The 20,188-nt window shown below is 61.1% G+C and overlaps 1 protein-coding gene across 1 annotated transcript in view; it reads left to right on the top strand.

The window, feature by feature from the left end:
• Positions 1-311: 311 nt before the first annotated feature.
• CFAP99 (cilia and flagella associated protein 99) overlaps positions 312-20,188 on the top strand; it is a 32,742-nt gene continuing 12,865 nt past the window's right edge. Inside the window, exons 1-9 of the mRNA XM_057704661.1 lie at positions 312-372; positions 592-739; positions 2,726-2,852; positions 10,633-10,945; positions 11,886-11,980; positions 14,622-14,734; positions 16,074-16,251; positions 19,261-19,341; positions 19,502-19,576. Of these exons, the coding sequence (XP_057560644.1) occupies positions 312-372; positions 592-739; positions 2,726-2,852; positions 10,633-10,945; positions 11,886-11,980; positions 14,622-14,734; positions 16,074-16,251; positions 19,261-19,341; positions 19,502-19,576 (1,191 nt within the window). The remainder of the gene's footprint in view (positions 373-591; positions 740-2,725; positions 2,853-10,632; positions 10,946-11,885; positions 11,981-14,621; positions 14,735-16,073; positions 16,252-19,260; positions 19,342-19,501; positions 19,577-20,188) is intronic.

Here is a 20,188-nt window from a genome sequence, read left to right as displayed (position 1 = left end):
TAGGAGCTCACCAGGGAGAGCAGAAAGAAGAATATTTGAGGTTCTGGAGACACGTGTGATGGGGCTTCTGAGCCAGTGAGAAGCCCAAGTGGACGGAGCTGGGGTGAGGAAGGGAGAGGGTGCAGGTACTGTGACCCCGGGCTGTGAAGGGGTGGGGCACGCTGAGGAGGCCCTGCTGGGTCCTGCAGCAGCTGAGAACTGGGGGGATGTGATGGGTGGAGTGGAAGGAGACTCCCCTCACGGGAGGCCACTCCTCCCAGACCTCCCGCACTTCAGAGCAGCACCACCTGCCCTGAGGCAGTGACGCGCCCATGGCTCACGAACACTTTGGGACAAGAACTGATGTGGAAATAGGAGCTCTCGGGCACCCCCGTAAGCCTTCACGGGTCTCGGCCTCCTTTCATGCAATTGGTGCCCTGGTTTCCGTAGACCCCATCTCTGGATCCACTGACCCTCCTGAGACGTGGTCTCCCAGGCCTGCTCTCGGCACCAGGGCTTCAAGCCAGTTCCAGGGCATCTCCCAGTTCCAAGAGGCCTGTCCTCTGGCCTCATCCGGGAGAGGCTCCTGCTCACTTCTGTGTCCACGCACAGCTGGGGGTGGGCCCAAAGCAGCCCCTAAGGAGCCGGCCCCGGTCAGGCCTCCGTGCTGGGTGCGCGGGGACAGGTGTGGAGCGGGGGCAGACCCTGGGCTGGCGAGCGGCCAGCTGCAGAGCTTCCTTCCCTGTCCTGGCAAGGACAGGTATCAAAGCCTCGGGAAAACCGCTCAGGGAACAACTGGGGACCTGACAGGTGCAGGGCTCCTCCTAGAGGCCCCGGCCCCTGTGCTCTGGGGCCCTTGGCCTGCCACCTGCTGTCACCTTCCTGGAAAATCTCTGGCGTCCCAGTCCCAAGCCTGCCCCTTTCTGGGTTCACTTCCCGGGCCAGGTGCAGGGCTTTCCCATCTGAAGAGCCATCCTTCCAGGTTGGAGATGGGTTCCCTGAACCCTGGTGCCCAGAGTTACCATAGTTGGGGGGCCCGAGGGTACCCTGCACCCCTCCCGTCCCTTCCTACATGACCTGCTTCAGGGCGTTGGGGGACCCTGTCCATCGGTTCTGGGACATTCCCTTGCATTATGTCTCTCCTGTCTTTCTGAAACTCCTGTTAACTGGAATTTAGATCTCTTGGAGCAGTTCTCCAATTTTCTTGGAGTTTTTCTCCTACTTTCTGCATCTTCATCTTTTTCTGCTCTCCGGGAGATTTCCTCAACTTTATCTTCTGCCTCTTCTATTTATATCTTTAGTCCTGCTGTCGTATTTTGATTTCCAAGAACTCTTTCTTTTCCTGCAGATGTTTCTTGGATGCCGTATCCCTCTCCACTCTCGGAGGTGGTGTATTTGTTTCTGGGTTTTTCCTGCTGTGTACATTGCCTGCCTTCTCCTACTTCCTTTTTGCCGGTTTCTGTCTCCATGTTTGGTGTCAGAGGCTCTCTGCAGTGTCCGGTGGCATTTGGCCTTCATTCGCTTTCAAGTGGTGGCTGGGGGGACTCGCCCAATGGACCGTGATTGGCTGGGATTGGCCACCTCACCAGTGACCCCAGTGTCAGCGCATGTGGGTTTTGTTTTTTCACTCAGTCTCCACCTGGGAGGGCCCAGGTGTGCGGGCTGCCATCCAGAGCCCTTCCAGCTGGGTGGAGAAGAGGTGCCCCCCGCTGTCCCCAGGGCACTAGCATCCTGGCTTTGCCAATAGCTGGTGCCCAGGAAGCCAGCCGCTTGGTGACCCAGGGAAGCCTCTCAGTCAGCATGGAATAAGGGCAGGGGTGAGAGGAGAGCTCCTGGGGGGGTGGGGGGTGGCCACCCTGCTCTGAGGACAATTTGGGGGTCGCCGGTTAGAACCCGTTCCTGGGGTCCCATCCCCACCCCAAGCAGCTTCTCCAGGGCCTGCCAAAGAAGGGCTCTGAGCCAACCAGTCTCCTGGAGCTGGTGTGTTTCTGGAATGTTCAGGCCCGGCCTCTTTCTGACTCTGCTTCCCCTCTGGGTGCTGGTTGCCTCATCTTTATATTTTTTTAAATATTTACTTATTTAGTTATTTATTTGGCTGTGCTAGATCTTCGTTGCGACACACGGGATCGTCATTGCGGCCTGGGGGAATCTCTAGTTGCGGCACGCGGGATCTAGTTTCCTGACCGGGGATTGAACCCGGGCCTCCGACACTGGGAGTGCAGAGTATTAACCACTGGACCATCAGGGAAGGCCCAGGTTACCTAGCCTGTAAGATGGGGCTGTTGAACGTGGTGACTGAGGATCCCCCTTGCCCCAGACTTTTGTGTTTAGGTCCCCTTGTCCCTCCAAGCAGGGCCTGCTGAGTCCCCAGCCACCAAACCCCGGCCGGGCTGAGGGCCGCTCGGGCTGACTCACAGGGTGCCTGCGCTCTCTGACCTGGCCTCTCCCAGGCTTTGTCCCCACCCATGCCTGCGGCCCAGCAGCCTCCAGGGCAGGGCGGAGAGGGCCGCTGGGGCTGTGGGCAGTGGGAGCCTGGGGCGGGCTCCCCGAGGCCTGCAGGGACTTTGTCCAGGAAGTGGGCCTGGGTTCACCCCCACCGGGGCCTGCACTTGCCCCAGCACTCCTCACCCAGAGGTCCTAGGTTCCCTGGTGGACCTCCTGTCGGCCTGGTGAGGGTCCCTCGCCACCCGCCGTGCTGACAGCCCAGGGGGCATGGAGGGTGTGACCTGTCACCGTTTGCTTTTAGGGTCCAGCCCGGGAAGATGGCCTCCTATGGAAAATGCATTGAAACTGTGATTAAGCTCCTGGACCAATTTAAACCTGAGAAGGACAGTCCCGAGCAGTTCCTGGAGGCTGCGGCCACCTCCCTGCAGGTAGGGTCTGAGTGGTGGCTCCCGGCTCGCGGGGAGGTCGTGGCAGTGAGGCCTGTCGGAGCTTTTCAGTCTCTTTCTTAACAGCCATTTTCCTTCCTTTACGAGGAGAGGCCCGGGGTGAGAGTCCCAGCTAGCCAAAGCCGGACGTGAGATCTCACTCTGAATCTCGGGCGCCCTTCAGGGACGGGGTACCCCCCACCCCCGTTGTCTCGGGAGGCGCTCCCAGCATCCAGTGTGCGTCAGACGGCTCCGGTGACAGGGCACATGGGCGCCGTGACTTGTAACCCGGGGTGTGTCTGTGGGGTCATCCCATCCTCTGCCTCGCCGGCACCTCCACACCGCGCCCTCCGCTGGAGGGCAGAGGGGCCACACCTGGGAGAGCTGCTCGGTTCCTGTCCCCGTGCCCCGGAGGTCCCTGTCCTTCTGTCCCCACCGCAGCCCATCCCACATCAAACACATGCAGAGAGCTCCTGGGCTGACGTCTCTGGGCCTAGGTCTGTCCTCACTCTAGCTCCTCGGAGGCCTGCCTGTGACCTGACCCCACATCTGTCCGTCCATCAAGGCGGGGGGGGGGGGTCTCTGGAAACCACAGCCTCTCTCACAGGAGAACGCTTGGGACCCATCCCTGCTCCCCGTTCACTAAAGGACTCCTCTGCCTGGTGGCCAGCAGGGGCTGGGGTGCACCCCTCCCCCACACTTCTGTCCCCCGACTCACACTCTCCCCTGAGACCCTGAGCATTTGGGGGAAATGATGAGAACAGCCAGGGCCAGGCCCACCCACAGCCCTTCTCTCCCCCAGGCTGAGTCGGCCTCGCACAGCTCAGCGCCGCCCCATCCCGGCTGGCCTGCCCCCCCCCCCGCCCCCCACAGGCCCCTCGGGCTGCTCCCTCTGTCTGTCCAGCCTCGCTCCCCTCACTGGGTCTCTCCCATCACCCACAGCTGCGGTGCATTTCCTCATCCTAAGAAAAGACCCCTCTACGCCAGTCCCCTGCATCGCCCGCGTCTGTCACCCTCTGTTTCCAGCAGGACTCCTTGGTGTCCTGCTCTCTGTCCCCTCCCTGGCCCCCGAGGCCCTTCAAGGCGTCCGTCTCCGCTCAGCAAGAACAGTAAAGTTAATGTCTTTATTTCTCCGTAATAATTACAGAATAATTACTGAAAGTTGGGTTTGCTACAACAATTAGTTTGGGCTGGGATTTCCCTGGCAGTCCAGTGGTTAGGACGCTGAGCTTCCACTGCAGGGGGGCCCAGGTTCAATCCCTGGTCGGGGAACTAAGATCCCACAAGCCAGGCAGCGCGGCCAAAAAGAAAATAGTTTGGATTTTTTATCCCAGAACCAGTGAATTATTAATAGTAAATGGGTCCCAGTTGTCACCTGGTGACCCATGGTGTGATGATGGTACAGGTGCGCGTCGATGGGGAGGGAGGCACCACGCCAGCTCCACCCCCAACCCAGCAGTGCCTGAGTCTTCCAAGGGAGCCTTCTACGTCTTTGAGATGCACCGATACTGGGCAGCTTCTTTTACAGAGGCACTGGTCTTTTTATGTCATTTCTGAAGGCATCCTAAGTGCAGGTGGAATGGCACACTGGAAACCGACCCAGTTTGGACAACATACTTTATTTCCAGCTGTCAGAAGAGTGGTGTGGTACACCGCTCTTGTTAGGCCAGGGCTCAAGACTGCCACCTGGCAGAGAATTACACAGTACACAGACCCACTGTCTGAGAGTCTAGGGAGGGGCAGGGCTGTGGATTCAGCTGGGTCCCCCAAAAAGAAATGCTGCAGTCCTCACAGCCAGTTACCTGTGAATGTGACCTTATTCAGAGAAACCATCTTTGCAGATATAGGTAATCATCTCGAGATAGGGAAAGGTCAAAGGATTTCTGGATTGGGGGCAGGGTGTGGTGACTTTCCCTCTCCAGACTGAAGCCTCTGACACACACACGCACGCACACACACACACACACGCACACGCACGCACGCACACACGCACACACACACACACACACACACACACACACGGAGCAGCCTCCCAGCCCCCTGGTGAGGCTTCCCTTGGACACAGTCCTGATGGCATTTCTGCACAGGGAACATGTGTCGGTGGGAGAAGATGTGGTCTGAGATTGGAAAGGGACCCATTTGCCGTTGAGAGAGAGCTCTCCGTCAGCAGCACTGCAGCCCCTCCTGATCCCAGTCTCTGGCAGTGGCCGTAGGAGCAGAGGCGGCCTGGCCTGGCTGGGGGCCTGGAGCTGGAGAAAGGATGGAGGGCAGGGGAGGCTCGACTGCCGGCAAAGCACCCAGCCCTCGGGGGGGCGGGAGGGAGGAGGCGCTGCCCGCCCTGCCTCCTCCTGCTCTGAGCTCTGTCCATCCCCATCGGTTGATGTCTTTTCGGAACAAGTGTCATTTCATTAAGGCACCACCATGCTGGCGGGCGGGCCGGTAAGTGGGATGGAGCCTGGTGGGCATCACTCCTCCCGGCTGCCCAGCACCACGGTTCAGGACCAGGACGAGCAGGTTGGGCATAGGAACATCCAGAGAACTGACCGGGCCTGCAGGACAGAGGTGGGGTGTGATGGGCACAGCAGGCAGCTTGGGGTACCCAGAAAGCCTGTGAGGTCTGAGTAGCCCTCGCAGAAGGGTCTGGCTTTGAGAGAGATTCCCTGGGGGCGGGAGGAGAGGGAGAAGGAGGGAATCCCAGGCAGGTGGCCCAGAGCGAGGCCTTGGTCCAGGAGACCTGGCCACTCCGCAGATTGGGCAGGTGGGCAGGTGAGCTCTGAGCAGGGGAACAAAAGTGTCAGCCCTGGGCTGGCAGGAGAGGTGCCCGGCAGCTGGCCCGTCCGTCCGGGGGAGGCGGGCGTGGGGAAAGGCCAGTCTCCCAGCCAGAGGGGAAGGGGTGGTGGGGAGGGTGGGGGGTGAGGGAAGGGGAAGGGGTTTGTGCAAGAGGTTGGGGGAAAGCAGGGAATGGGCAGAACCTGGAAACGCCAGCCCAGGTCCCTGCCAGAAGGCCCAGAGTGGCAGGGTGGCAGTGGCCAAGTCCTGAAAGCCTTGTTTCACTTTCTAGTCCACAGTGTCAGAGAAAGCCTGGGCTCAGGAAATATATTTTATTTTAGTATGTTTCCTAAATACCTGATGTATTGACATCAGAGATCCAAAACCGAAAATCTTCAGAATGGTATCCAGTGGGGGTCTCCCTCCTACACCGGCCCGCCCAGGAGACCAGTGAGTGGCCTGCGGTTCCTTCCAGGGACGGTCCAGGCCTGTCTTGCATAGACGACAGATCTGGAAAATTTTTGTTTAAACTATAAAATCAACGTATACAAGTTATATATCATTATACATATTTTTTAATCTTTTACAAGAGGGTAGTACATTGTAATCCAGTCCTGCCTGTTGCTTTTTTCACTGAACAAGATATCACAGCTTCCTGCTTCTTATCGTAAAGCCACCAGCATCCTTTCGCCTGGCCGTGCCAGAACCACTGTAACCATCCCCTGCGGAGGGGCTCACAGGTGTCTCCAGGCTTTTCCTCTTACTAACCTCATGGGACTGACTGGCCCTCTGCACCTGGGCAGGTCCACCCAGGGTCAAGTCCCAGAAAACACACACGAGAGAGCACTGGCCCTCGTGAGTTCGAAACATCTTGCCAGCTGACCGTCCGCGGAGATCTCCACGTGGACACTCTCCCTGGCAGGTGAGAGCGCTGTGCCCCCGTGGCCTGCTTACGTCGTGCGCTAGCGAACGTTTCTATCTTTGCCGACCAAATAGGTGGGAAAAGGCAACTGATGTCGTTATAATCAGCACTTCTCCTGTTATCTTTTGATGAGTATTTCTTTTTCTGAACTATCTGCTTAGACCCGGGTCTGTTAGGAAACAGTGTTTGGCCATAACAACACCAGGAAGGCAGTGGCTTGGAGAAATTAGCGGTATCTTTGCTCAGCTGGAAGCAGTGTGGGGACTTCCCTGGTGGTCCAGTGGTAAAGAATCTGCCTCCCAATACAGGGGACGCGGGTTTGATCTCTGGTCGGGGGAACTAAGATCCCACATGCCCCGGGGCAACTAAGCCCACCCTCCGCAGCTACTGCGTTCACAGGCCTCAACTAGAGAGCCCATATGAGGCAAACTACAGAGCCCACGTGCCCTGGAGCCCACATGCCACAACTAGAGAGAAAATTGTGCCCTGCAGCGAAAGATCCCACATGCCTCAACAAAGATCCCATGTGCCATAACTAAGGCACAACGCAGCCAAATAAATAAATAAATAAAATAAAATAAAATAATAAATATTAAAAAAAAAAAGCAGTCTGCAGACAGGCAGTCCAGGATGGGTTCAGCCGCTCCGTGCTGCCGTCATCCTCCTTCCTGTCTGCTTACCCACCCTTAGCATGTACCCTTTGCCTTGTAGTCACAAAACGGCTGCCCTATTCCGGTATTGCATCCATATGGCAGAGAAGAGGACAAAGGCAACAGTATGAGGCAGGTACCAGCTGAACCTGCCTGACTTTCAAGGAGCCACGGGCCACATGAGCCCAGGGGCCGGGACGAGTTTCAGCTGGGCACGTCGCCTCCCCGGCAACCCAGCTCTCTCCTGTCAGGCAGGAAGAAAGCAAGAGGGCTTGTGTGGGCATCCGGCAGCCTCACTTCCCTTTGCCTGCTTTTCTGACTCTGGCCTTTGTGTCCCTGGTTAGCGGGAGCTCCTGGGTATTGATGACATGAGTTACAAATCCCAGGTTGCGGTAAAATCAGCGTCCAGGTCCCCTCCAGCTGGACCTTGTCTAGCTCTGCCCTGACCCCGTGGCTCCAGCAGACGAGCTGGGCCTGTGAACTCCGCGTGACTCCTGCAGGAGGCGCGGCAGGTCGTGAGGAGGTGCAGGCGTGTGGGCCTCTGCTTCCCCTGCCCGCAGGCCAGCCCCTCCGCAGGGCTGCCCCCGAGACCCTGATCAGAGGGCTTGCCACTTTCCCCGGGGCCTGGCCAGGTCCCCAGACTCGAGAGCTCTGAACTACACCAAGGCCCAAGATGGTGTCAGGAACTCAGAGGCCCTCGGGTGGTGGCCCTCTGGCCTCAGTGACCGAGGCTGGCCCGGGATTCGGGGCCGGCTCCAGGACTGGGCCCTTCTCAGTGGGGTCCAGGCGCCACCCTGCCTCCTCTGCCAGCCCGGCCCGAGGACCTGATCTAGGGCTCAGTGCCCTCTGACCTGCGTGTCACCTCTGGGCCTCCGTCTCCTCTGTGTGACCTGCTGGCCTGACCTTCCCGGCGGAGAGGACCTGGCATGTGGGCCAGCGTGTCAGGTGCTGCCTGGCTCCTCGCCTTCCCGGACCCCTGGCCCAACACAGCCCCGCCCGACCTCCTTGCCACAGGCAGATGGCATCCAGGCCCGTAGCCGCAGGCTCAAGGCTCTGACCTTATTAAAAATACACACTCATGCCGCTAAACACAGACGTTTCAATGAACGAGAAGAGGGGCTGCTGTTGTCTGCGCCGGGAGGCGGGGCGGCTGTGGGCAGGCATCCCGCGACGTCATGCCACCTCAGCGCGGGCAGTGCTGACTCAGGGCATCTCCGTGCCAGCCCTGCCGACTCACTGCTTTCCGAGCTGCCCGCTCTGGGCCCCCGGGCATCCTTTAACAAATGCAGTCAGTGCAAAGGGGGACTGGGGCCCAGCTGGGTCTCGTGCCCTCTGGTGTGGGCACAGCCCAGGGGTCAGAGGGGCCTGAGAGGGAAAATGAGGCAGGATCCTGGTTGCTGAGACCAGAGCTGACCCTGAGCAAGAGCGCCCCCGCCTCCCCCTCCCAGTTGTGCTCCAAGGGGGGGAGCTGCCACTCTGTGCCCGGCCTGCATGCGAGATGTCACAGGGTCCCCACGGCGTTCCATTCCCTCCCTCGTGAGCACCCGGATGGCATTCTTGCAGGGAAGGGGCAATGAACCCTGCGTGCGCTGCCAGGTGAGGGGCCAGGTGGTTAGGGATGCTCCCGGGTTGGGTGACATCTCAGCAAAGACTGGTGGGAGTGGGGGAGCAAGTGTGCAGGGAAGAGCATTGCAGGCAGAGGGAACAGCCAGCGCGGAGGCCCTGAGGAGGCATCCTGCCTGTTGGAGGAAAAGAGGGAGGCCAGTGTGGCTGGAGTGGAACTGGGTGGGGAGCTGGGCCTTGCTGGCCACTGTGAGGACTCTTTTCTTGGAGCGTTCTAAGGACAGATATGATCTGACTTCCACTTTTAAAAGAATTGCTTGGCAGCCGGCAAGTTGAAAATACACCTAGAAGGGGCAGGAGGAGAAGTGGGAGAGCAGTTGGGACCCTGAAGCCAGGGGATGGGATGTGGGCTGGGGGGGCTTTCGGGCTTGGTGGTGACCAAGGCATCATGTTTACTGAGACGGGAAGGCAGGGGAGGGCAGGTTTGGGCAAAGCCCACCCACATGTGAAGTTGGCACGTGTCAGCCTTGATGGTGGGTGAGTTCCCCCAGGGTGTGAGTGTAGATAATGGAGGAGAGGGGGAGAAGCCCGTGATGGAGGGCAGAGGGCGGAGGACGACGTTGTTGCCCCAGATCAGGTGGGGTTCCCGCAGGAGCCCAGAAGCTACTCGGGGCACTGGGAGGGCTACCAAGTCAATGTCGGGGCCCGGCCGCTGCCGAGGGAGGAGGGGGATGTCACGAACCCACGTGGACCCAGGCAGAGCCCGTGGAGCGGAGACGGCGGGCGAGGCAGGATGGGATGCCGTCTGCCCTCCGGCATCCAGGACCCCTCAGATCATCTCATCACTCTGTTGTTTGCTTAGCATAAAAACAAGGGAAGAAATCAGAGGAAAAGGTAGATTCGCCCTCAAAACAAAGTAAAACTTCTGTGCTCTATATGCCAAAAAATATTTCACACAGAGTTGAAAGGTAAATTACACATTGACGACCGTGTGAATTCTCTAGCAAGAATTTATTTTGACGTGTTTTACGCTGTTGGGACCCTGGTCTACGTTTTCCGTTTCACCCGGTAATAACAACTTTGTCATCTTACTGTACGTTTTCCAGGAACATCATTGTAATGGCTGTGTCCTCCTCACCCACCACATGGAGAGATGGTATCTGATTCCCTGTGTTGACATTTAGGCTATTAACATTTTCAGCACCTCACGTCCCCCTGCCCTGAGCTTCTTGTACGTGGGTATTTACTGGCTTCTGTCTGGTTTCCTTGGATTCTCAGAACTGTGACTCCTGGACTGAAGGGTGTGGAAAATGCAAAGCTCTCGGACATGTTTCCAAATTGCTTTCGGGAAAGACTCACCAGCGCCGTCCCCACGAGCCCTTCTCATTACTACGCAGGCGACCTTAGCTGTTCTTTTTTTCTTATGGTCGAAATCTTAGTTTTTTGAATAGGTAATATGTGACCCACACAGGTCACAAATCCCAAAATGTTCCAACGAGTAAATGGGGAAAAGTCAGTCTCCGCCAACACTAATTCTGTCCCCCGGAGATTTTCCTTGCTTCTTGTGGTTTTTTGTTTGTTTGTTTCTTTGTTTGTAATTTTTTAAATCCTTCCTTTGAAAAACTTTACAGGAGCTTGCTCTTTTTTTATTGCGGTAAAATACACAGGACCTAACATTTACCATCTTAACCGTTGTTGGGGTGCCGTTCAGTGGACATCACCACCATCCGTCTCCAGAACCTTCTCAGCTTCACACCCTGAAACTCTGTCCCATCGAACAGCAGCTTCCCCACCCCTCCCCCGTCCCCAGTGCGCCCCCCACTCCCGCTGTTTCTTGTGTTTACCTCCGTCTCTGGCCCGCCTCACTGTCGCCTCCCAGGAGAACTGGCGGGACGGAATCCTGCGGGGCCAGGGGGTCCGCGTTCCTGACGGCGGGGCGCTGCCCGCTGCTCCGGGGCAGGGGGCTCTGGGGGCCCCCACGCGGGAAGGCGGCTGCCCGCTCCCCTGGCCTGGCCGGCAGCCCCCTCCCGGGCCGTTTCTCCTCCAGACCCTGAGCCCCCAGAAGCAGGCGTTCATCGTGGAGGTTCTGTCCGGGTGCCTCGAGTACCGGAAGCTGCTGAGCATCCTGGTGGACGCCTTCTACGCGCGGGACGGCCGGCTCTGCCTGTGGGCCGACTACAGCCTCTTTGAGGGTAGGTGCCCGTGGCCAGGGGCTCAGCTTCTCTTCTGTCCCCGAACCCTCAGGAATCCCTGTGAGCCGGTGACCAGGGCCTGTGTTTCCCCACCTCACCGACGTGGAAACAGACTCCAGGCACGCTGACCTCCAGGTCCCAGGAGGCAGACCTCTGCGGGCCCGAGGGAGGCACAGCCTGGCCGGGAGAGATGCCCCCAGAGGCCAGCCTGGGTGAAAGGACGAGCCTTTATCATCAGCTGGTTCCCAGCCACACCGCCCTGGGGACTTGGTGCAGAGCTAGCCTTACGGCCATAGTCTGGACTGTCCTGATGGCGATTAAATACCATAGAAGGAGGTGTCTCCAGCCAGGCTTCCTGCAGGCCGTCTGCCTCTACGAAGTGTGGTGACCGCGCAGGCAGGCTGACCAGTGCCCCCGTGGGGGAAGGTGGTCCAGCCCCGGGGCCCTACCCTGGGCCTCAATGGCCCTGCCTGGGAGGGGAGAGGATGGGACTGCAGGGAGCTCAGAGACTGAGCTGGGTGGCCCGATGCCAGGGCCAGAGCGGGGCTGCCGGCCCCACGGCCCCTCGCCCAGGAACATCCAGGCTCACAAGTAACAGACTGAAATCCAAAATGATTTTACTTTTACCAGAGACGTTTTAGAATTTCTCAGATGGGACACTATGAGTGGAAAGGCTCTGAAGCCACAGAATGGCCCCCCCATAGGAGATGACATCATTTGTACTGTTGTATCAGGTGATCCTTCTCACGTGGGCCCACGTGGGGCGTTTGCCTCTGGTCACGCGCCCTGCGGAGGCGGGCGCCTTCGGCTTGGTTCGCTGTACCTGCGGTGCCCCTGTCAGCCCCTTAGCCTCTGGGTGACTCCCCCAAGATCAAATGCCAGGGGCCCAGGGTGGGGCCCCCAGTGCTCTCCTCCCCTCTCTCGTGCCCTCTGTCCTTAGTGATCTGCTACCTGGCCACTTTCCAGCTGGAGGAGCTTGGCTTTCAGCTCTTCTGTAACATCATCAAGTCCCAGCCTGTCCACAAGATGTGCAAGGTGAGCCCCACCTGCCCCGACTTCTGTTCTTAAACCCAAGGTCAAAGGTCTGCCCCATCTGGCGCTGACCTCTTACCTTTCTGGCTCACTTTAATGAAAGAAACCGCTGGGTTTGATCCGTGTTTAAAACAAACCCATGCCCTCTCTTTGCTGCAAATGTGCTCTTTTTGTGCCTGGGGAATTGGTTTCCGTTCCTCACGGTCCGGTGGTGGTAGCTGCTAGATGTTGGCTGTCAGTTGCGACAGGGAGTCCTTGCCTGTTCAGCCTGGGCTCTGGAACCTTCTCAGGCTCCTGTGACTTGTGACCAAGCTCCAGGCCCAGGGCAGCTTCTCCTCCCTCCAAAAGGGGCTGTGCAGCTTTGGGGGTCAAGGGAGCGGTCCTTCGCGGGTCCCAAGGATTGGCACCCTTTGAGAGGGCGCCTGCGGGAGCCCACCGCCCCCACCCCCACCCCCCCGGCCCGGGGCCACTTCTGCGGCTGCCTGTTTACTTGTGTAGAAAGCCTGGGACGCCCGGGCCTTGGGACAAGCAGGACCATGAATGAGCCTGAGGCCAGCGGCCCTCTGCTGGCCGCTCCCGCGGAACACTTGCCATGGGCCTGGCTCCCTCTGCGAGCAGCTCTTGCTTCACCCTCACAACAGCTGGGTGAGGTCACTCCTATGGACACTCATCCCACAGTTGAGGAAACTGAGGCACAGAGAGGTTCGGTAACTTGCCCAACGTCACACAGCAAGTGAGTGGCAGAGCCGGTTCTTGGACCAGGCTTTCAACTGCTGGCTTGCTCCTCCTTCCTCAGCTTGGGGGGCCAGTCCCCAGGCCAGGAGAGCAGCTCCCTGGAGAAGAGCAGGGAGGTCTCAGGCCCCCGGAGGGCTTTGGGGCCTCTCTGGAAGGAAGCCACAAGCCCTGCAACGGCAGTTCAGGCAGGGTGGGGGTGGAAGCCTCGCCTCTGCTCCCACCAGGGGGAGGGAAGGGGGAGGGGAGTAGGGACACTCGCCAGGACCCACCCCCAGCAGGTAACCCGAGGCAGTGTGTTTTTTTTAATGACTTGTTTTTCTGCCTAACTATACACATAAGCAACTCACGGCACAGTTGTCTTAGGCGAGGGCTTCGTTTTTATGACAGTGTTTCCTGAGAGATCTTTGGAGGCTCTGGCTGGAGCGCCTGCACGTGGTTCACGCTCTCTGTCAGAGTCTTGAAGTTCTTCGTAATTGTTGAGCAGGGGGCGCACGTGTCCGTGGGCACTGGGTCCCGCAGCAGAGGAGCCGGCCCGGCACCAGCCTCCGCCTTGTGGACGGTGCTCCCGGCCCGCGCAGGGCCCCAGGGCGGGTTCCCGGGCACTTATCTCCCTGGAGAGTTTCTGGGAGAAGATTGGTGGAAACGGCCCACACAGACTCCCCGGGGAGCTGGGCGCTGCCGGGGGAGGGGTGCAGCACCCCACGCGGGGCCTCCCCTCCTCAGCCCACAGCCCACGCCCCACGGGGCCAGCGCCGTTAGGGTCTGGCAGGGAGCAGGCTGTTGGGGACAGGATGGCTGCCCACGGAACCCCGCAGACCACGCCCGGCGCTGTCACCTCTGCGGTCAGACAAGTCGGTGTCGGGCAGCCTTGGCCGTGGTCTCCGTGGGAGATGGGGCTGTGTGTGGTCTGACCCTGGGACAGCACCTGGAGGGGAGCTGGCAGCCCTGCGTCCTCTGTGGACCCCCACACTCACACGCCGGAGTCCTCCGGACGGCCAGAGAACCCACCCGGAACCCACCTCCATCCCAGCCCGTTCCCTGGGGGGGCCGCCCCCACCACACCCCCGGGGAGAAGGTGGCCTCCTTTTAGAGAGCCCTGTTCACAGCCGGGGGCTGGGGGCGGGGGTGCGGTGTGTCCCCCTGCGGGGGGTCCACAGGCCAGCTGTGCTGCGTGGGGGGGGGGGCTTGGGGATAGAGAAGTGGGCCTGAGCGGCGGTGGGCTGGGAGGAGGCCGTGCAGAGACCCCAGGGCCCGACCACAGGGGGCTGACTGCCCCCTTCAGACAGGAGACGGGAGCAGGGCAGAAAGATGGAGCTGAAGCAGGGAGGGGGTGGGGGAGGTGAGGGGCCTGTGGGCGGCGCAGGCGAGGGGCGGAGACGGCCTCGGAGGGCAGGGAAGGCGGGGAGAGGCCCCTGCGGCGGGGGCGGGGTGAGCAGGGGCCGGGCCGCCAAGCGGGCAGCAGGGGAAGGGTCTGGAAGGACACGGGGCGGCCGTGAGGGAGGACACGGGAGCCGAGGGGAGGTGGGAGGCCCTGCCCTCGCGCGCAGCTTCCCCCGGCTCAGCCGCTCCACGTGCACCGCGGCGGCAGGGGGCCTGCTCAGCCCACGCGTGGCCTTTGCTGCCCCGGCACCCACCCAGCCGGAGGGGGCAGGACGGGCTGGAGTCGGCCCAGGTCCACAGAGGGCGAGGGCTCGGAGCCCAGGGGCCCACGGCAGGCCGGAGCGCCGGCGCGCGAGGGGCGGCTCCCGCAGCCCAGCAGCAGGGGACGAGCCGGTGGCATCCCCGCCTGCGGCGGGCTGCGTCTCCCAGGGGCGCGGTGGCCGCGCCTGCCCCTCGGCACCGACTCTCCCTGCGGGGGCTCCGGGGCTGCACCCGGCGGGTCTGGCCTGACAGCTCCCTCTTCTCTCAGTTCCTCGCGTTCCTCTTCAACCCCTTGAACCTGGGCTCGTGGATCAAGGATGAGTGGAGCCTCGTCTACGACACCGCCCACGTGAAGGAGAACTGGCTCGACCCCCTGACGAGGTGGGCAGCGCGGGGCCCCGAGCTGGGGGGGGGGGGGGGGGGCGTGCGTGCGGGCGGCCGGCTAGTGGCCAGCAGGGCCTGACGGCCTGGGTGGCTTTAGGACCGGCCGGGCGGGGGGGCAAGAGCGGGCCCCTTCTGCTCCCAGCCCACCGGCTGAGCGCCCTGCGGTGAGGCTGTCGCCTTGCTGGACTCTGCAGGGGTCCTGCTGCCGGCTGGCCCTGACCCCGGCCTTCTGCAGGTCCAGGAGTGCGGGGGCGGGCGTGGGGCGGGGGGCCGAGGCGGCAGCAGTTCCTGGTCTCTTCCCCGGCCACCCCCAGGGCGCCCCTGCCGCGCCGGGCACCCCAGAGCGGCCCTCGCTGCCCTCCCCTGCCTCCCATGACAATCTCGGGCCGCCACGGGTTTGGTGCGCGCGGGCCGGGACCCCCGGGCAGAGGGCCACACCGTGGCCTCTGGGGAGACGCCTGCTAGGGCCACGGTGTGGCGGTCCCCGGCCGGTCCCCTTCTGGCGGGGCTGGGGGACACGCAGACAGAGCGTTCTGGCACAAGCAGACCCCTTAGGTGCCAGCTGTGTGCGGGAGGCCCCGGGGGCCCCGGGAAGGTGGAAGCCCCTCGTGTGGGAGAGGAGGCTCTGGCCCTGGGCAGCACGGTGTCCCCTGGAGCCGCCCCTTCACCGGGGGGATATCCTTGTCCCCACAGGGCTGGACGCGCTCCCCGTCCGCAGAGCTGCCACCAGTCTCCCGGGCCTGCAGGGCCCTGCGTCCCCACCCACCACCCCACGGGCACCCTTCCCCGCCCAGTCTGTGACCAGCCGCGTCACAGGCCCGTCCCTTCCCCCACCGGTCCCTCCGGAGACCCCACTCCCTGTCGGCCCTCGGACGTGCGCTTCCTCCCCTCGGTGACCGTGGTCCTCGGGCTGGGGCAGGAGTGCTTCAGACCAAGGCGTCTCCCCAGGGGAGCCCCGCAGGAGGGGACGCTGGCCAGATGGGCGATGGTGGGCTGAGCCCGCCGGGAGTGGCGGCGTGGGGGGCGCCCAGACGGTGGGGCAGCTCAGCAGGGCCCTCGCCAAACCCCTGCTCCAGGCACCCCCACCTCAAGGCTCTGAGACTCTCCCCCCCGCCCCACCTGTCATCGATGGCACAGCTCCAGGGACCTTCCTTTCGCGTCGCCAGCTTGCTCCCTGCTCCTGGCTGCCTTCTCCTGTGCCACCTGCTCAGGACCGGATTAGCTGCATGTCCCAGCAGCTGCTCATCCTCAGAGCCCCCAGATTCCTGCTGCGGGGACCTGCCCTGTCCCCGTGCTCCCCTCACCCTAAGCGGCTGCTCCCACCTTTGCCTTCAAGGTGGCAGCCGGAGGTCCAGGAGCTGATCGACCAGCTGCAGGGGGTGTTGACCAACCAGCCCCCTCTTCCAAAGACCAAGGCCAAGGTCACAGAGCGCAAGGAGTTCAACCTGACTGCCCCCAGGCCCCGCGCCATCCCAGTGCCCGAGCCAGTCCCCGTGGTGGCCAAGACCAGACCAGTAAGTGTGGCTGGTGGCCGTGGGCACAGGCTGTCTGGGTGGGGAGAGTGTGTCGTGTGGGCCAGTGAGGGGCTGGGCTCTTCCAGGGGGCTGAGGCTGCTTGGACCAGAGCAGGAGCCTTTGATGACCCTCCCCGACCCCATCTCACCCCACAGAGGGGAAAGCCCAGCTGACGCAGAGCCTGCCCAGTGGAGTGGGTTCCTGCACTCCACATGCTGAGGTCCGGTCCCCAGGTGTGGAGTGGAGCTGTTGGCCGCAGGGTGCAGGGTGTGGCAGTTGGAGCCCTGTGGCCATGTGCTGCTCCCTCCCCACTGTGTATGTGCGTGTGTAGGTCCCGGTCTCTGGTCTCCGCTTCTGTACTCTTTGGACTGCGGAGGTGACCCAATCTTGCAGGCCTGTCCCCACCTCAGGGCCTCTGCACGTCTATCCCATCTGCCTAGAGCCTCTTCCTCTGCCTCTCCATCCCCCTGCTTTGCTGACTCCTATCAGTCAGGATGCTTTTTATTACAAGTAACAGAAAAAAAGCAGCTCAGTCTGGCTTAGACAATAGAGAACCAGCTGACTCTCATGGCTGAAGTAGGATAGGCTTCAGGCATAATTTGATCAGGGTTTTAGAGCTGCTTCACTGTGACTCTCTTTCCCCTCGTCCCTTCTGAGGGTCAACTTTATCTTTGGGCTGACTTCCCTCATTGTAGCAAAACACCCAGGCCTCCCATCCACACTCTATACCATCCAGGGCATGAGAGGACGTCCAGAGCCAAGAATTCTATGAAAGTATGATTAGACCAACTTAGGTTGCATGTCTCCCCTTGAACTCATCACCATGACTGGGAGTGCAGCGTTCTGACCGGTCATGGGCTCTACCCCGAGCGCCTGTGAGAGAGTCAGCTTCCCAGAACCAATTTGGTTCCCCAGCAGAACTGAGGACTATGTGGAGGGTAAGGGGATAATGCTGGGAGCTCCCAGGTCCCAGCCCACTCCCAACCATCTGTCAGGTCTCTTTACAGTCTCTTCCCAGAGAGGCCTTCCACGAACCCCTCACTTATATCAGGTCTCTCTCTTAGTTCCCTTCTCACTGACCCAGACCCTTTTCTTTATGGCATCAATTAGATTTTATAGTTGCTTAGTAATTTGTGGATCTATTTATTTTCTGTCTCTTTTACCAGACCTTGTCCATCTTATTTGTCCCATATTCTCACTGTCTAGCACAGTCCTGGCTCAGAGCAGACCCTCAGAAAATATCTGGTGGATGGATGGGTGGATGGATGGATGATGGATGATGGATGGATGGATGGATGGATGGGTAAGAGGGATGGATGATGGATGATGGATGGATGGATGGATAAGAGGGATGGATGATGGATGATGGATGGGTGGATGGGTGGACGGATGGATGGATGGGTAAGAGGGATGGATGATGGATGATGGATGGGTGGATGGGGGGATGAATGGATGGATGGGTAAGAGGGATGGGTGGGTGGGTGGGTGGTAGATGGGTTTATGGATGGACAGCGGGTGGGCGGGCGGGTGGGTGGGTGGGTGGTCGGATGATCAGATGGATGGATAGATGGGCAGATGGACAGGAGGATGGCAGATGGGCCTTGTTGCTGAGCAGCCCCACAGCCACCCATATGCAGGAGCCTCAGCACTTCGGGCCCCAGCTCCTCAGGGCTGAGTGTGTTTATCTCATGTCATTCTACCACCTGCATCTCTGTCCCTCTCTGCCTGGCCTCTGCCCAGCCCCTGCCCTGCTCCTCAGCTGTGTGCCTCTCTGCACGAGCTGTGAGGTATTGGTGGACCGTCTCCTTCCCTGGGGTCCACTGATGGCTGTGCTGGGACCACAAGCGTGTTCCCTCCACGCTCCCTGCCCTGCCCCACGCCCAGGCCCCTCTTCCCCTGCTCGGTTGAGGGCTCACTCCAGTTCACTCATTCAACAAACAGGTATGGAATGCCCAGTGCATGCCAGGCACAGTGCCTTCATGGAGCATGTGTTCCAGTGAAAAAACAGGATAAGTAAAATGTATGGTGTGTTAGTTGGTGATAAATGATGAGGAGAAAAAAACTTCAGGGAAAGGGGATAAGAAGTGTAGGGGCATTGCATGGGGTTCTGGATGGCATGGCTAGGAAAGGCCTCCCGAGAAGCACCATGGGGTAAACAACAAGAAGTGAGCAAATGAGCCATGGATTTGTCTGGGGGGGAGAACATGTCAGACAGAGCAAAGCATGTGCAAAGGCCCTGGGGCAGTGCCGTCCCTCCCCAAAGGGTTTGGGGGCAGCCAGGAGGGGAAGGAGGGGATGCGAGGGGAGGAACTGAGGAGACAGAGAGACAGGACACAGGCTCACAGTGTCTCTCTGGCCATAGTGGCCGAGGAGGGAGGTGAGAGGTGGTCTTGAAGCAAGTGGATGTGGCTGTGAGAGACAGAGAGGGGCTGAAGAGGGCACCGAGGGGGACCCCAAGGCCAGGGATGGACAGCAGTCAGGGTCAGCGAGGCTGGGGGAGGGGAGGGTTTGGGGGCAGAGAGGGTTTCAGGGTTCACGATGAGTTTCCTTTGAATGTTAGGCGTGCAGAGGAGGGGACACGGAGCTAGGAGTCTGAAGTGGAGGGGTTTCCAGCCCGGCTCTGCCCCACCCCTGCCAGGGACGCCACTCCCTGCAGGAGCCACCCGCGGTCTCCGTGTTACTGCTGCAGCCCCTCCCCCTCACGGGCAGCTCAGTTTTCTAGGGTTGGTGACACTCTCCCAGCCTCACCTGTCCCTCCAGCCGCGCCTGCCCCACCCCCTGCCCAGCCAGCAGCCCTCCGCCCGTCCCTCCAGCATCTGCTGCGCCTGAGCCCCGTGCTCGGCCACCTTCCTTCTTGCTGCGGGCCTGCTGGCCTTCCCTCTCCTCCAGAGGGTCCCGGTCCGAGCTCAGCGGCTTCCCTTCCAGCCCTGCTCCTCCTGGCGGGGGCACCACGGTCCACCCTCCCAAGTGCGGCCGCGCCCCACGGGCTCTTCCCTCCGCCGCCCACAGGTCCCCAGGAGCACCTACCAGCCGCCCAAGGAGCAGCAGCTCCTGGAGATGACCAGGAGATGTAATCGCTGGAAGGCTGAGGTGGGCCGGCCGCACGTGGTCCCTGGCTTCCTGGAGACCCCTTTGTGGGTGCTGGGGGGTGAGAGGAAGCTGGGGAGGAGGAGGGGGAGCAGCCTGTGCCTCTGTGGCCCGGGGACACCGTGCGGGCGGCGGGGCTGGAGTGGCCGGTCTCTGCGTGCAGGAGCTGCTGCTTCGGGCCAACATGGAGGAGATGCGGTGCGCGGTGCCCAGGTCCCGCGGGGAGCCCCCGGCGCAGGTAAACCAGCCCCCGCGCCCTGGCCGGGCTTCCCACGTCACAGATAAGTCCCTCCCTGTGCCACGTCAGCGGCCGCACGTCAAGGGCCGTGGAGGGGCGGGGCCCAGTGCCGCCAGGCTGAGGGCCGCCTGAGCAGGCAGATGCATCTTCTCCAGATTTTCCAAACTGAGCACTTAACATTTCTGTAAGAAGAGCCCCAAGGTATGTTTGTCAATAAAGCAAGTCGGGGGCGGGACAGGCAGGGCCCGCTCCGGGTGGCTACGGAGTGATGCTCACGTGGGAGGAGCGGGCCTGGCCCCCCAGCCCTGGACTCGTCTGGGCGGCAGCGGATGGGGCGGAGGTGAGCCCCCAAGAGGCTGGGACAGCCAGGGGAGTGGGTCCCCTGCATAGTCGCTGCATGCCCTGTGGTGTGACGGCTGATTCCTGTGGGGGGGCCTTTACCAGTTGCTCCCCCACCGTGGAGGTGGCGCCCACGCTGAGGGTGTCTGCAGAGCAGCAGCAGGCAGGGCAGGGAGTAGCCCAGGAAAGGTCCTGGGGGCGGCCCCGGGGGCAGCAGAGAAGCAGGCCCGAGCCCGGAGGCTCCAGCCCCCCGAGGGGGAACCGCCGTCCCCG

This window comes from Hippopotamus amphibius, chromosome 13, assembly GCF_030028045.1.
Source record: "Hippopotamus amphibius kiboko isolate mHipAmp2 chromosome 13, mHipAmp2.hap2, whole genome shotgun sequence".
Taxonomy (NCBI): domain Eukaryota; kingdom Metazoa; phylum Chordata; class Mammalia; order Artiodactyla; family Hippopotamidae; genus Hippopotamus; species Hippopotamus amphibius.
The sequence above is the reverse complement of the archived record's forward strand: the minus strand, read 5'-3'. Positions and strand labels throughout refer to the sequence as shown.